The sequence below is a fragment of the Rhododendron vialii genome, chromosome 5a, assembly GCF_030253575.1.
Source record: "Rhododendron vialii isolate Sample 1 chromosome 5a, ASM3025357v1".
Classification (NCBI taxonomy): Eukaryota; Viridiplantae; Streptophyta; class Magnoliopsida; order Ericales; family Ericaceae; genus Rhododendron; species Rhododendron vialii.
Genome location: NC_080561.1, coordinates 37,889,405 through 37,906,272, shown reverse-complemented (window position 1 = coordinate 37,906,272; position 16,868 = coordinate 37,889,405). Strand labels below are relative to the sequence as shown.

Here is a 16,868-nt window from a genome sequence, read left to right as displayed (position 1 = left end):
CTCCTAACTACCCCGAAAATCCAAGACACAAGCCCAAGCATGTCTTCCAAAATCTGAATCGTTCTCTCGGATTGCCCATCGGTTTGAGGATGATACGCAATATTAAACAAAAGGTTGGTGCCCAAAGCGGCTTGCAAGCTTTGCCAAAAACGTGCGGTAAATCTTGGATCTCGATCGGACACGATAGATACGGGAATCCCATGAAGTCGAATAATCTCCCGAATATACAAACGGCTAAGTGCATCCACGAAATCGGTAACCTGAATAGGTATGAAGTGTGTTGTTTTTGTCAGATGGTCCACGATTACCCAAATAGTGTCATGCCCCCTCGGCGACCTCGGTAAACCCGTAACGAAATCCATCGTCACGTTTTCCCACTTTCACTCGGCCACAGGCAACGGTTGTAACTCCCCCGCGGGTCGTTGATGTTCGGCTTTCACTTGTTAACACGTAAGACACTTGGATACGAAAATCACAACGTCCCTTTTCATTCCGGACCACCAAAATTGCCTACGCAAGTCATGATACATTTTCGTTCCCCCAGGATGAACGGCTAACGGAGAATGATGAAACTCTCGCAAGATTTCTTCCCGACACGAAATGGGTACGAACAACTTTCCTTGATAGCGTAAACTTTGATCGGCGTGTATCATCCACCCTTCTTGAGCTTTTCCACTAAGAAATTTATCACGAAATTCCTCCGCTTCTTCATCGTGTTGTTGAGCCTCAATTACTCGAGTCGATAAAGTTGATTGCACGGTCAAGTTGCATAACGTAACCCCTTCCCGAACTTCCTCAAAATGCGATGCATAAAAGCCCAAATCGTTCATCATTTTCCACTCGTGGATAGCTAGACTCGCTAAGTGTATCGATTTTCTACTCAACGCATTTGCCACGACGTTCGCTTTCCCCGGGTGGTATTGCAATTCGAAATCGTAATCCTCCAAGTGCTCCATCCGACGGCGTTGTCGAAGGTTAAGTTCCTTTTGAAAAAACAAATATTTCAAACTTTTGTGGTCGGAAAAGACTTCAAATTTTTCACCATACAATAATGGCGCCAACTTTTCAAAGCAAAAACGACGGCCGCAAGTTCTAGATCATGGGTAGGGTAGTTTCGTTCGTGAGTTTTCAAATGTCGCGATCCATACGCCACTACTCGCCCTGCTTGCATCAACACGCACCCTAACCCTTCCTTAGATGCATCACAATATACAGAGTAGCCAACTCCACGTTCGGGCACAATCAAAATCGGTGCAGTCATCAATTGCTTCTTCAATTCTTCAAAGGCCATCTCACACGCGTCATTCCAAACAGAACGAGTCCCCTTACGGGTTAATCTAGTCATTGGTACAGTGCCGCTAAACGAGAGAAATCGAGAACGAAACGACGGTAGTATCCGGCCAAACCCAAGAAACTACGAATTTCAAACACGTTCTTCGGTTGTTGCCAATTCATAACAGACTCTATCTTCCCCGGATCTACAGACACGCCACCCTTCGAAACCACATGACCCAAAAATTTGACTTCAGATAACCAAAACTCACACTTACTAAGCTTGGCGTACAATTGGTATTTTTGCGCCCCTTCCCCTCATTCTATATTCCATTCAGTACTCGCATTCCCAGTTCTATGGTATTTGTTCATTTCTTATAGAGTTTTAGAGAATTCATAAGGCATTCCAGACTTCATCAAAGCACAAAATCTGTTTAATCATCAGAATTTGCCAAAGACATACGCCGATGACAATGCTTATACATTTATGAAGCCAAATTCCACTGTCCATATCACCGAAAAAATCACTTGATCACAAGGACTACCAAACCACCACCGTTTTATAACCTTTTCACCCCACCAATACTTTCACCACTACCTCGACCATAATCACCTCATCGTTGCACCATCGCCAGCTCCTCCCATTCTTTCACGCACTATCACGACAAGCACCTCGCCAGCATTCCACCACCTTTGTTATTTCACCACCACCGACGCCCAAAAATAGTTTCAAGTGTTCATAATATTCAAATCCATCGCCATCACTTCGCAAACAAAATCTCCAATATCGAAGAGTGTTTTTTGGAATATATAACATTAACGATTTTCTAAATTGTTTTGGATTTGGAATATTTCAGAAACAATCACCCACAGCACTTCAAAACCATGACCACCACCAAAAGAACATTGCGAGTATTATCACTTTAAAAGGAGGAAAATTTTAAAAATATCTCTTAAACTTTACACTCAATGTCTAAAACATTCACTCTTGCTATGCTGTACTCTCATACTTTTGTGGTTTCGTGGTGCTAATAATAATGGTAGTGGTCGATATGTAGTGGTGGTGGAGTTGGTTGTTGAGGTGTGATAGTCGTGGCATTGTAGTGGTGGTGTTGGTTCTACGTACGTAGTTGTTGAACGAAGGCGGAGGTGCCAAGGTAGAGGTGTGGTGCCAACGGTGGTAACAAAGGAAAAGGTGGTAGTAGAGGGGTAGAAGTGATGCTGGAATAGATGGTGAATTGATGGTGGTGTAGAAGTAGTGTTACGGTGACAGTGTTGGTAATGGAGAGATAGTAGTGCTCAGATAATTTTTGTAGCGGTCTAATTGCTACCCCTTTTTCATAAACTATACATCATTATTTTTATGGTTGGAATCAACCGACTTTTAGAACTTTAAAAATCCTCTTTATCGATACGTTATAGGTCTTTATCCGATTTAAAATGAAGGAGATGCGAGTGTTTTACCAGAATGATTTACATTTCAACTCACTGAGAGTAATTTGGTCATATCTTTTTCTGTACAAATAACTTTAAATTCAAACTACTTGGGTTAAAAAGTACACTCAACAAGCTTTTTAACGGTTCAAACCTTGCGAAAATCAGAGCTCGGGAGTGTTCGAAGCTAACCCGCAAAATTTGACAAATTGCTGAGTGTTATTGCGCCTCAGACGCAAATAAGTGCGCCTCAAGCGCATTGCATCGCGCCCTGGGCGCATTCTTGAAATTTTATAACCTACCAAACTTTGCGATTTTGCCACGGACACTCCCGAACTCCGTTTTGCATGCGGTTGGAACCGTTGGAAAGCTTGTCTAGCCTACATTAATTTCTAACAAATTTAGTTTGGCTCCAAATTTATTTATACATCGGGTTGAAGAACAAATTGGTTCGGAAAAAGCCTTTAATCAAACTAACGTTAAACCGGATCAAAACCTATTTTATATCAATAAAGAGGGTATTCAAAGTACTAAAAGATGGTGGGATTGAACCATAAAAATAATATGCTTTGATTTACGGAAAGTTATTCAAAAGTAAACCACTTCTAAGATCGTCGAAGACACTAAGGCTAAAACACATTTTTGCGCCCCTTCCCCTCATTCTATATTCCATTCAGTACTCACATTCCCAGTTCTATGGTATTTGTTCATTTCTTATAGAGTTTTAGAGAATTAATAAGGCATTCCAGACTTCGTCAAAGCACACAAAATATGTTTAATCATCGGAATTTGCCAAAGACATACGCCGATGACAATGCTTATACATTTATGAAGCCAAATTCCACTGTCCATATCACTGAAAAAATCACTTGACCACTACGACTACCAAACCACCACCGTTTTATAACCTTTTCACCCCACCAATACTTTCACCACTACCTCGACCATAATCACCTCATCATTGCACCATCGCCAGCTCCTCCCATTCTTTCACGCACTATCACGACAACCACCTCGCCTGCATTCTACCACCTTTGTTATTTCACCACCACCGACGCCCCAAAATAGTTTCAAGTGTTCATAATATTCAAATCTATCGCCATCACTTCGCAAACAAAATCTCCAATATCGAAGAGTGTTTTTTGGAATATATAACATTAACGATTTTCTAAATTTTTTTGGATTGAGAATATTTCAGAAGGAATCACCCACAGCACTTCAAAACCACGACCACCACCAAAAGAACATTGCGATTATTATCACTTTAAAAGGAGGAAAATTTTAAAAATATCTCTTAAACTTTACACTCAATGTCTAAAACATTCACTCTTGCTATGCTGTACTCTCATACTTTTGTGGTTTTGTGGTGCTAAAAATGATGGTAGTGGTTGAGATGTAGTAGTGGTGGTGGAGTTGCTTGTTGAGGTGTGATAGTCGTGGCATTGTAGTGGTGGTGCTGGTTGTACGTACGTAGTTGTTGAACGAAGGCGGAGGTGCCTGGGTTAAGGTGTGGTGGCAACGGTGGTAGCAGAGGAAAAGGTGGTCATAGAGGGGGAGAAGTGATGCTGAAATAGATGGTGAATTGATGGTGGTGTAGAAGTAGTGTTACGGTGACAGTGTTGGTAGTGGAGAGATAGTAGTGCTCAGATAATTTTTGTAGCGGTCTAATTGCCACCCCTTTTTCATAAACTATACATTATTATTTTTATGGTTGGAATCAACCAACTTTTAGAACTTTAAAAATCCTCTTTATCGATACGTTATAGGTCTTTATCCGATTTAAAATGAAGGAGATGCTAGCGTTTTACCAGAATGATTTACATTTCAACTCACTGAGAGTAATTTGGTCATATCTTTTTATGTACAAATAACTTTAATTGCAAACTACTTGGGTTAGAAAGTACACTCAACAAGCTTTTTAACGGTTCAAACCTTGCGAAAATCGGAGCTCGGGAGTGTCCGAAGCGAACCCGCAAAGTTTGACTAATTTCTAAGTGTTATTGCGCCTCAGACGCAAATCAGTGCGCCTCAAGCGCATTGCATCGCGCCCTGGGCGCATGCTTGAAATTTCAAAATCAACCAAATTTTATGGTTTTTCCACCGGCAATCTCGAAAGTAAACCAATTCTAAAATTGTCGAATCCACTAAAACATGTTTTCGCTTGTAAGTGAAAATAAGAATGCTGAAAAGAACTACTATATGTCACCAAGTAGGTCCAAAGCTTGAAAGCTCAAGTGGTGAAGTTGGACCACACTCTCTGTTTCTCCACTAGGATAGGATGGGTTCCAGAGGATTAATGCTCAAAGCCCAAGTTAAAGGGCAGTTGATAAGGTATAAGATAGAAAGAAAGCAATGGCTACAGTTGCAGGAACCGAAGAAAAATGGCTACTACTCTGCCATCCATTTCATCCTCTTTCCTCCCAACGATCCACCATCAAAATCCTCAATTCTCCCTCTTCCATGCTCCGAAACCAAAAATCAAAACCTCCCGAGACCGCGTCGCTTTCAAGATCCAGGCTGCTAAGCTTCCTGCAGGGGTATGTTCTTTATTTGGGATTTTTTTTCCCTTCTCAGTAGAAATGTTAGATACAATTTGTTTCTGCTTAAAAATTGATTGAATCGAAATGGGTTTTTATAATTTTTAGGTAGAATTGCCAAAAGTGGAGCCAACGTTCAAAGCACCATTTGCTGGGTTCACAAGGACTGCAGAAATATGGAACTCTAGAGCTTGTATGATTGGCCTCATTGGGACTTTCATTGTGGAATTGGTGAGCTGCTTTCACTTCTCTTTCTTTCTTTAGAACTGTGCTTGGTTATTAGTTCATTACTGTTCCTCAAACAAATCATGAATCGTATGCTTGCGATTGCGTATTTATCGACAGGTCAAATCAAATATAGAACACCCAAGAAAATCTACTCCTTACTCTAGTTTCCAATGAAAACGAAGCGAGATTTCATTTCCCCAAGATATGTTTTCAGATACGGCTATAGCCATTCCTCCGCTTCCATTCATAAAGGTGTAAGTTGAGACGAGAAATAAATGAACCAGTATTTGATCCTTTTTGAGATGTTTAGTCGAATCCCTCCCGATTTATGGGTTTTTTTTCCCCATCTTTTCAGAGTCTCAAAGGGGCATGAAACCGATAAAACCTCTTTAATGGGAACGAATTCTTTACGTTGATCCTGTTGAGAGCAGTCGCCAGATTGATTTTTAGAGAGTTTCAAATCCTACGATTTCTTTACGCATACCTATAATTATGGTTTTTCTTTTTTTTAATCGTTGGGGGTGATGTCTCTCGTTTTTCAGATCATAAACAAGGGAATCCTTCAACTGATTGGGGTGGAAATTGGGAAAGGTCTTGATCTCCCTCTATGAGGATTCAATCAGAAGAGGGAGCATTAGCGAGCAGTATGTCAACAGCACTTGAAGTTTTAAACCCTGTAACTTATTCAAGGTTTTCCTTATCAAGCTGTCAGAGCACATCCCAGATGCATAAATTGACTCTTATTTGTTTGCCATTTTATGAACATGAAATGAGTTTCACATTCAAAGAATTTGAGAACCTCATGGAACGAGGAACGAAAACAGAACTACAGAAGTACAAGGATAGAGAGCCAAATGATTTGTTGATCGAGCTGTATGAAAGTTGGCTCGAACACCTGAGCTATCAAAAAAAAATACCGATCAATATAGATGCATAGATCCGGTGGAACATTCTAGTGATATATAGCAGTCACTACAGAGGGAACTTACGTTTGGTTGAATTAGCCAGAAGGTCTATCAACTCCAACTCGCGTACTATCAACCCGTGTGTTACGATAACCAATTCGGGATTTTGATCCGATTTTAATTGGATTCCTGCTAGCGGACTGTGGTATTGGCCCTCCAATTTACCGAAACAATGAACAAGAAAGGCATGTGCAATCTTTTGGCTATTTTAGCAAACAATGAGCTTTTGCTTCCAAACTTGGAAGATTTTAAATAAAATAAACCATGACACGTTTGCATTCAAAACCTTTAATTCTTGGAAGCGGACTGTGCAATTCATTCCAGATCCAGACTTCAAGCATTCTTCCTATAAAGTTATAAAAGCTTATCCACAATACACACTATAGTCGTTAAATTAATAGTTGTGTAACGAAGTTCACCAAATGGACATGAGAATTGCGAAAGTAATAAGTGCTTGCCTCCATGAGGTCGTCGCTGTAGTCTTTCTATCTGCCTAGCTTTGGTAGATTTCCCCCGACGCAATCCACAGAAATTCCACGAATCCCTAGGTGGATAAGTCCGACGACTCAGCACCAGTGCACGGAATGTTAAAATGTCATGGAGGCCAAATATTCCAAATCTTACGGTCACTGGAGGGTTTTCCCGGTTCGTTAATTTCAGAGGCCCGGAATTAGTTGAGGTACGCACAACCTGACCCGGACATCCGGTTTTTGGAAAGAAAAAAATTGAAATCAAAGGAGTTCACAAATCACAACCATACAAGTCAAGCAACCATACAGGCTCAAACTGAGCCATGAAGGGGCTGCTCTAGGATTTAAGATTAGCATTGACAAGAACGTGCAGAAAATATTTATGATAAATAACTCTTATCTGGGAAAAAAAAAAAAAAGTAGTGGTTTGGTTGAAAATTAATTGAACAGAGTTTATATTATTGTTGTTGGGCTATCATCTCTACTTACTGACTTCAAGTGGGTTTTCACTCACTTCGGCTTCGTACAATTGTTCCAATATTAACAATTGTACGAGGCCGAAGTACATTAGAAAAAAATAGTGTATTCTTTGGAGTTTGGACCCTTCTCACTTTTTTGTAAAGCCGCCCTAGCATACATGCTCAACCAGTTGAAATGTGGGTTCAGAAGGGATATCTAGCTTATGGGACAAGGGTGAGAAAGTAAGATCCATAATATCATATGTCTCTTTACAACCCCAAACCCTTCTAGTGTTTTCGAAGTTAATGCTTTAAGTACCCCTACTTTCATCACTAAACAAAACCACTATTTGGATCCCTTTGCAACTCCTCTAATTAAAAAGTTTTTATCCATCACTAACTTGGTTCTTGGTTTGGGTTTGGAGGAGGTTTTTGGGGTAATAATTGGACAGAAAACTTATTAAGGACAATTCGCAAAGAGAAAGAGGTTGGTTTTAGAGGCCCAAAGCAAACACAATTAAGCAAAAGATATGGCTTCTCCCCCACCCATTGGGTAATTTTTTTGTGGGAGGGCCAGGCCATTTTCAAAAAAAAAACCAAAGTACTGGACGTCCCAAACCCTCTCATTCCCAATCTCTTCCAAAGCCCGACAACGCGAACAAAATGTTTTGTAAATTTTAGATTTGCTCCATATAATGCTGTCGGATATCCACCGACCACAACAATTCTAACGACAGAGAATCCTTGGAGAAATGAAAAAACATGCTTTGATCGCTTGCAAACAAGTACCATTGATTCAGCGGATCGATCTCTAGGCTACGGCATACACAAAGGATCCTACTTACAATCCGACTCATTTTTTTCTTTTTTTTTTTGCAAGTAATACTAATAAAATTTTACTGAAAAGGCATCAACGGGATGTCACCCATGTACAAAAGAAAGCATCCAGCGCTATTGTTTTCATAGTGGATGAGGTATCTTTCATGTTAAACTAGTAAATGTACCACTTGAACAAGAGCAAACCCTCCATTGGAAGCAATGCACAGATGCCCCCTTATGTTTAAAAAGTGAAAAAGGAGCAAAGATAAGCTATAAAACCAATGCCAAAGGGAGGTACAGCAGTTAACGAGGTTGTTTTACACTTGTACTTCACATTGGAAGCAGTTGTCCAAACCCCTCATTTTTGGCACAACTGCAGACCCCTCCCTCTCTCTGTCTCTCCAACAACAGCATCAAACTTGAGCAATGCCACCTTCCTCGCATGTCTTCTGCTTTCTGTTCTTATTGTCCTCCCTCTCTGTCACAAGTACATTGTTTTCCTCCTAAATTCTTTTACGTGGTTTGTCTCGTTCAATACTTCATATACATTGTTAGACCCGTTTCCTACACGTTTATGTGCGAAATCATACTCATAGTCTGTTTCACAGTAGACAATGAGTTGGTAGCAAGATAGTTGTGTTTTATGTCAGTTTGTGGCCAACGAAATTGTGTGTAAGGTTACGGTCTTAAAGAACAGGAATGCTCTTTGGTTATAAACTCACTAAGCAACTCAGTAATTCTTCAACTTTTTTCTTTTTGTTATTGCAGATGGGGCTCAACTTATACTTGTAAACAACTGCAATGAAAGCATATGGCCAGGAATGCTAGGCGGCGCTGGTCAGCCTACGCCAAAAGATGGGGGGTTTCAACTGAGCAGCGGTGAGGAATCAGTCATTGACGTGCCAGAGAAGTGGTCAGGGAGAATTTGGGCCAGGCAAGTAGTGGCGGAGACAATTAACGAAACTATCTTAGCATCATGCAAAAATTTCCAGTGCATGAAAACTAGTCTGGATCTAAACGTAGAAGACAAATGTACCAGTTTGTTCTTATGTTTAATTAGTATCAATGTTTTTTACTTGTGACGGAAAAGTTCGTTGAGAGTTTGTCTAATATTTGAGAATACTGACGTAAAATTTCTGCCTCTGCCACAACAGGCAAGGTTGCAGTTTCGACGCCAGTGGAAAAGGCACTTGTGAAACCGGAGATTGCGCCAACCAACTCCACTGTCGGGGCATGGGCGGAGTACCACCGGCCACGGTGGTGGAAATGACGCTCGGGACATCAGTTTCACCCTTGCATTTCTACGACGTGAGCTTGGTGGATGGATTCAACTTGCCGGTATCAATGGCTCCTGTGGGAGGCGGTATCGGGTGTGGAGTGGCGGCTTGCGTGGTGGATTTGAACATTTGTTGCCCGTCGATGTTGGAGGAGAGGATAGGAGGGAAAGTGGTGGGGTGCAAGAGTGCTTGTTTGGCTATGCAATCGGCCAAGTATTGTTGCACTGGGAGTTATGGGAACCCCCAAACTTGCAAACCAACACTGTTTTCTCACCTGTTCAAGGCAATATGTCCTAAAGCCTATAGTTACGCTTTCGATGACTCTTCTAGCCTTAACAAGTGCAGGGCTTCACGCTATGTCATCACTTTCTGCCCACCCAAATGAGATCAACACTAGGAAATGAAGTGTGTTAAGTGTTGGAGATCCCTTTCATTTTCCTTTCCAGCAATTTGTGTTCCAATATATTTGGTTAGTCAAAGGCAATGTTAGCTTATTAGAAGATGCATGGAACATCATCCTAAGGTAACCTTGTAATTATTCAACGGAGATGTATGCCATACAACCCGACCTCAGGCTCTTTCTTACCAACCTATTTGACTCTTTGTGCTGCAGTTATTTAGATGGTGTCCCGAGATTGAAGAGATCGGATTCCTCCCGGGTACACAAGAAACAAAGATACGAACTGGGTAATTAAATAGAAAAGGAAAAGAGATGTTTCCAATTCATCAATTACCTTTGGCTCGAAATCAAGAAAACACTCAAATGAGAAAGAATGAAACTTAAACACATACTTTTACTTTAATTTCATGCAACTCAGTGGGGGAATGTGAGATGCTTATTCAAAATCAACTGTCAAGCCAGATAAGCGACTTAATTTAATAGAGATCAAACTTGAAGTATCAAAACAAAGAAGAAGAAAAAAATACTTTACTGTTCCTCAATCAAAGAAACTTTCCACCATCCATGGAACCAAATTTCCCATCAAACAAGTTCTCAAGAGTCTTCTTACCTTTGTGTGCTGCTCATGGTGCTCCATGCCTCTGACTGCAAGTCTGCAACCTATTGAAGCAATCAACACAGATCAGTACTGAAAACCAATGCTTGGAGAACTGGATGCTGCGAACAAAAATCATAGCTTTTAAATACCAGATTTCATTGTTGAAACGGAACAGGTCTTGAAGCAGGCAAGCAGCTTCCCCAGACAGCAAGTAAATTTTGAGGTAACCTATTAGTTGGAGTAGACAACAGGTGCAAATTTTGTGATGTAGATAGACAAAATTCTTAATTTACAAGTAGCTCAGACCTCATCCAGCCATGCAGGTGGTCATTTTCCTATGGACATGACTATCATACAGTAAATTTCCTCATCTCTCAAGAATCACCACGTGGAATATTAATGCCCGGAACCATCACATTACAAGCAATTCAACATCAAAAATAGTACCAACATCCTTGTCATTCCAAATGTAATATCATGCAGAGCCTCTTGTGTTCCAAAAACATTTTCTACAAAAACCAGACAACCAGTGGCCATATCTCAATAATAACACACAAACATCTGAGTGCTAATTTGAGAGACAGACAGTAAAGAAGGCATTGTTACACAGGATTTTTAAAAAAAAGAAATTCCACAAAAACGCGTCCAACTAAACATATGAACACGCCAAGCTACATTACTGTCATCGGTCACTAGTCACTACGGTGGTGGTCACCTGCATCAGCATCTCCATTTGAGCTAACTTGGAGACGGGCTCCATCCTCTGTTGAAGGACCTGGACCAAGCAACAAAGGGGTTTCCTTCTTTTCAGTACTAGCATTCCTACCAAATTCGGGATTTGCAGCCCAGGCTCTCAGAGGAGGTTCAAAATGCCCACCGGCAACATCAGGTGGAAGTGCATCATCCCCTGGAAGAACAAGAAGCCCCTTCTCCCTAAGAGAAGACGGCTCGTCAAAACAGGCATTCCAGAGGGAATCCACAAGCTGCCTCTCGTCCTTGACAGCCCCAAGATCCTCCATAGGCATCGCACTAATACCATTCATCCTATCTTGAAGAATTTGCTTCAGTTTCTCATCTTCCTCCCCAAAACCACCCTGGGTTCCATCAGTCCTGTCTTTGGCAAGCTCAAGGAGGCCGCGAAGTGCAGCTTCTCTCACTTCTGAATCTTCACTGGAGGCGAGGTGCATCATAATCCGAGGAAACCCTAGCTCAGTGACTACATTACAGTCAGACTGGTTCTCCCGTAGTAGGTAGTGGATTAAGTTGAGTGCTTTCCTGCAACATAAACTTCATAAGAAATTCAGAACCTTGGACTAACTTCTCCGCAATGGTGTATTGTTTTTCCTATAGGGGCCCTTGTTTAGAAATTAATCCTTGTCTAATTTTCTTCACTTTTCCGACTCCACTCTTCAGATGAAAAGGACCATGACAGACCTTTGACCATAAACTAACCCAGGTTCAAAAGGACGGAAAAAAAAAGGGCCAAATAATAACCTAGGAATTGAAAAAATCCTGACTCAAAATAGAAACATAGTCACGGAAAAGTGATGAAAATCAAAATGGCACCACAATTGATATATTGAGTCAATTGAGTCATTAACACAGGTTACCTTTGGAATCTCGCATTCTCTGAACTCAAAGCATCTCTCAGAGCACCATAACCATTTGCAAGACGAAATGCAGCAATTCCCGGCTTGTTGTGCATGATTAAAGCTGAAACACACCCACACCATAATTAGAACATTCCCTAAATCCATCCACCATAAGTCGCAAGGAAAAAATGCAGCGGAGTCCCAAATGATAGACTGCAGAAGCATTTCTGAGCGTAGCTTTAACATAATAAAAATTCAACAGGAGGGGAAAAAATACTCACAGGATATTGCTCCAAGTGCTTTGGTACGAGCAGTAATATCCTCGTCTGAAGTAAAATTCGAAAGCAGAGGTTCCAAGCCCTTTGCTTCCATCACCAGTTGTTGACTCTTTGGGTTATTCTGAACAACTGTGGTGACAACATCTGCAGCCTTAGCTCGAATATTAGCATGGGAGTTCTTCAGGTAACCAAGGAGAGGAACCAATCCACCAATTGAGTTAAGATCTGACAGATTTGAAGAGTCAGCCAAAGCACCAAGTAACTGCTTTGTACAGATGCAAATACCACTTTCATTCATCACAACCTACAGAAACTTTCATTGTTTACATGGTAAACCTAAACAAGCCGCTATTTTAACCTTCTCAATCAGTAATCCACGATGTTTACTGATCAACACATTTTACCCATGAAACTACACTTTTTTTAACCTTTTCAATGGGCACTTTAACACTTTTGTCCGATCAAGTAATTTTGAAGACAATAGCGTCGACACAATGCGTTGAACCCAATGCAGAACCTCAGTAGGAACTTGTTTAACCTCAAGGCCTCAACAATATGCAGATGAACACAGATAATTAATAACACCAGCAGTTCAGGAATTTCCAAACTTAGCATCCCAGGAACGCTTTCTTGAAAGTGCAACTTCAAAGGAAATTATCCAGATGAGTAGAAGTGACTAAAATTAATGAACAGATGTATATAGAGCATAAAGCACAATGACATGCTAATGATGCCGCAAAAGAACAAATGGGGACAATTTGGGTAATAAACTATTCACTTGTTCTTCTTGAGGCTAATACCTTGAATGATAACATGCATAATCACAAGGCGCAACCTTTTTTTTTTTTATGATCGGCACAAAAGGCACAACCTTAATGAAAGAAAGAAAGAGAACATGAAAGAAAGATTCTAGCTTTTTCAAATAATGCAAGTTAAAAGCATCCTTAAAAGAGAAGAAATCATTTCCTAGGGTTCAACTGTACTTGAGAGAGTGAGTGACATTCTAGAACTACAAATTCTAGCAACCATGAAATGAAAAATTGCAAAACAAAATGTCCATATGGCACCAAATAAGACATCCCTAAATGAGGAAGAGGAAGAGCCAGACTCCAAATCAAGAATGGCCTTACCGTTAGCCATGTCAATGGACTCGACATGCTCCTGTAGCTCCTCTAGCATATCTGAAAGAATGCAAGATCAGTAAAAAAGAAATTGAATTCAATCTTTTTAACATTTTACACGATTCCAATTGGAGACTATGTTTTCAAATACCTTCAATATCTGAAGCAGTAACTCCCTGCTCCTCCAGGACTTGCTCAGGAGTTTGCATAACGAGAGTTATCTCTTTCATTCGCTTGATGACATCCAAAGTTTGAGATTGCATAGCTTCCATGAACCATTTTCTGTCCTCCTCGCTTAAAAAGTACAGAAAAGAAGACAAATTTAGAGTTGATTTGGGATGACAAAATAAATTTTTGCTTGCAAAGTTCACCTAATGTAAGGACCGCATTTAAGAGTATTAGTGGATCCCACAATTTGCAAAACATACTACTGTAATGTCCATCCCAGAAGCGACAAACTTATTGTAATGCCACAGCAGGAGCTTTTAAAATGGTAGCCGACGCGAGGATTTGGGAAGGGTATAAATGAGAGGGAGTGTGAGAAGAAAGAGCCTTCCCATTTCCCTAGAGACAGGAAGACTTGCCTTTTAAGCTATCACTTCCTAGAAGGAGCTCTGACACTAGACCTATGAATGCCTTAGCTCTAAGCCGTACGTACGATTGCCGTATTCAGTCTCGTAGAAACTCTCTCTCGTGTTATGGTGAAAATAAATCAATCTTTCCATTCCATCCACATAATATGCATATGGTCCTTTATATGTAGAACTGGAGGAGAAAAAGTAACCAGTTGAGCTTCAAAAATCACAACAGACATCACCACTAGTCCACTATAACTAACTCCTGACAACCTCATTAACAAATTCCTGACTGACTCGCTAATCAGCTATACTTCACCGTCATTTTCGTAGCCACCACGAAAATATTCAGAATCAAAGGAATTCCCTGAAGTACAATAGCTACCCGAATGCTTACAGCATAAACTAGGTCACTTTTGACATCAGTAGCTGTCTAGGATTAGTGGGCTTCGTATCATATCCTGTTCATTAAGAGCCCATCCACTAAAGAAACCAAGCTTCATAATCAGTAAGATCAGTTTCCAAATTCCAAAGTTAAGCTATACTCTTATTCACTTAAGTGCTAATTTGTTTGACAGGACTGATAGTGATGGGATCTCACAGAATATGTAATCTCATTGGACTGATAGTGATTCAATTAATGATATCACAATCCCCATGGTATTGTATCTCAAACATTGAGATATAAAAAAACCCATGAATATTTAATCAATACATAACAATTTTATCCATAAACTCAGACACTCATATCCAATCAAACAAACGGGCCCTAAATGATTAATTCTACAATATCTCAAAGCAATAATCCTCGAAAACATGTCAAGATTGCAAAATTACACAAATCAAAACTCAACCATGAAATCAAATGCCACTTGTATAAGAAGAGAACAATTAGCACCACCACCTAAAGCAACAGTGAGGACAACAAAAAACCACAATATTCAAAGTAAAGATAATAACTTATCCATTCAAACAAAGATAGACAAACTGATATATAGGGATAGAAGGGTACCTCAAGTTACGAGAAGGACGAGTACCATCTGAGTTAGCGAGGCTCCACTTGAGCAGTCCTTCCCAATCAGGTCCTTCTTTCGCCATTACTAGATAGATTCGATCAAGGAGACAAACAGAAAAAACCCTAAAGTAAGATAAAGTTCATATCTTTCTTCCGAAAACAAGAAGCAAGAAAAGCTCTAATTGTGGCGAGTTGTATACCTATAAAGGAACATTTTTTTCGCTGGCTAACATAGGCAAATATGTAAATTAATCAAATAGTAACACATTTATAGAAGTTATACAAAACCCAATTCTCATCCTACAACTCATCGTCTTCTACACATATTAGTTCAATACAAAATAATCTCATCCTCTAAACCCAGTTCTTACTTCTGCGAGGTCCATGCATTTTAGTTGTGCACACGGATCGCATATGGTAAACAACCATAAAAAAGCATCTACTAGAGAGAGACGAACACAGAGAGAGAGAGAGAGAGAGAGAGAGAGAGAGAGAGAGGTACCTGTTCTTAACGTTGCCGGAACTGCTGAGGTTTGTTCGGTTGGTTCCAACTCTGATCGATTAGCAATTTACGGCTTGAGGCATAAACCCACACACATAAATATCCTTAGTTCTACAAAAATCGAGATGGGAAGTAGAAGCTCACAAAATCAACCAACCCATTGGAAAGAACTCGAAGGTTCTGGAAGAAGACGTGAAGAGTCCAGACGAGTTCGCAAATAGGGCTTTGTCGGTCTGGATTTAGTTCTACAACAGGCCGGTTTATTGGGCCACGGGGTTGGGCTGTATTTGGTCCCACGGACCCAATCAATCTCTTGTTAGTTGGCGGATCTAGAGGGCGAACTTCTCAAACCGAATCGATACGATCGGTTTTCCAATTCTCAAGAACCGCAACCGATTATTTTTTTAAGAAAACCGTTCGGTTCGGTTTGTTTTTGTTCCATTTTTTGTCCGTCGGTTTGGACTTAACTTTTCAAGAAAAAAAAAACTCAGATTCTTCTCATCGAAATGAATCAATAACTCACAAAAGTTTGGAGCAAAACTAACAAATGAGTGAAAAAAATTCAAATAAAGACAAAATTCTCAGATTTAAGTTAAGTTCATAATAACGCAGCCAATGTTTGAACTTCGAGCTCGCGATCTGATCTTCGAAGTGTTGAAGTCTTCGAAGGGGTGGGTATTGGGTAGGCGTTGGGTTAGGGCTTTTTTGATCGTAAGTGTAAATTGAAGAAAAAAGATATTTACTAAATAACAAGGTTAGATGAACCGCGCGGATTAAAAGTATAGCCTTTTAATAATTTCGGTTCGATTCATCTCGGATTGAGTTTTTACAAAACCGAACTGAAGCTCAACTTTTTTGAAAAATTAAAATCGAAACGAACTACATCATTATAGCCGACGAGGTGTATTTTGGCAAAAATAAGTCACTTGGTCTTTTTTTTTATTCAATTTTTTCCGCATTTCTTAGTTTAGCTTAGTCTTTATTTCAAAAAATACGAGTTTCGATCATAATTTAATGAAGTGAGATTAGGTACTAAAAATTCTTCTATCATATGACAAAAAAAAAAGAAGATCCAATTAGTTTTTACTTCTCCGGTTCGTATTAACGAGACGAATCGAAAAATCAAAAAATGTAGGCACAAAACTAATAAATGAAATTTTTTTTAAATAGAAATAAAATAAAATAAAAACCCAAAAAACTTAGCTGAACTCAACACTGAACTAGAGTTGGAATTTTTTTGAAAACAATAAACACTAATTTTTTTTTGAATTTTAAGATCTACGCGCCTATGTTAGAGAGAGAAGATTCTGTCTCACTCTCAGTGGAG

General features: G+C 39.9%; 3 protein-coding genes across 4 annotated transcripts; 2 read left to right on the top strand and 1 right to left on the bottom strand.

Annotated features, from left to right (window-relative positions):
- The first annotated feature begins 4,987 nt into the window (after positions 1-4,987).
- Positions 4,988-6,261, top strand: LOC131326428 (light-harvesting complex-like protein OHP1, chloroplastic). Its single transcript, XM_058359213.1, has 3 exons — positions 4,988-5,243; positions 5,352-5,474; positions 6,014-6,261. Exons 1-3 carry the CDS (start codon positions 5,088-5,090, stop codon positions 6,080-6,082), a joined length of 348 nt encoding a protein of 115 aa, XP_058215196.1. The 5' UTR covers positions 4,988-5,087; the 3' UTR covers positions 6,083-6,261.
- Positions 6,262-6,465: 204 nt separating this feature from the next.
- LOC131326426 (thaumatin-like protein) lies at positions 6,466-10,050 on the top strand. The gene is made up of 3 exons (XM_058359212.1): positions 6,466-8,670; positions 8,952-9,117; positions 9,338-10,050. Exons 1-3 carry the CDS (start codon positions 8,610-8,612, stop codon positions 9,843-9,845), a joined length of 735 nt encoding a protein of 244 aa, XP_058215195.1. The 5' UTR covers positions 6,466-8,609; the 3' UTR covers positions 9,846-10,050.
- Positions 10,051-10,885: 835 nt separating this feature from the next.
- LOC131326425 (hsp70 nucleotide exchange factor FES1-like) lies at positions 10,886-15,771 on the bottom strand. Of its 2 annotated transcripts, XM_058359210.1 has the most exons (7): positions 15,542-15,771; positions 15,037-15,124; positions 13,601-13,743; positions 13,459-13,509; positions 12,332-12,553; positions 12,069-12,171; positions 10,886-11,733 (listed from the first exon to the last, which is right to left on the bottom strand). In XM_058359210.1, exons 2-7 carry the CDS (start codon positions 15,120-15,122, stop codon positions 11,151-11,153), a joined length of 1,188 nt encoding a protein of 395 aa, XP_058215193.1. In that variant the 5' UTR covers positions 15,123-15,124; positions 15,542-15,771; the 3' UTR covers positions 10,886-11,150. The 2 variants fall into 2 exon arrangements, with proteins under 2 accessions (XP_058215193.1, XP_058215194.1); XM_058359211.1 differs by lacking the exon at positions 13,459-13,509 and having other exon boundaries at positions 15,542-15,725.
- Positions 15,772-16,868: the final 1,097 nt, after the last annotated feature.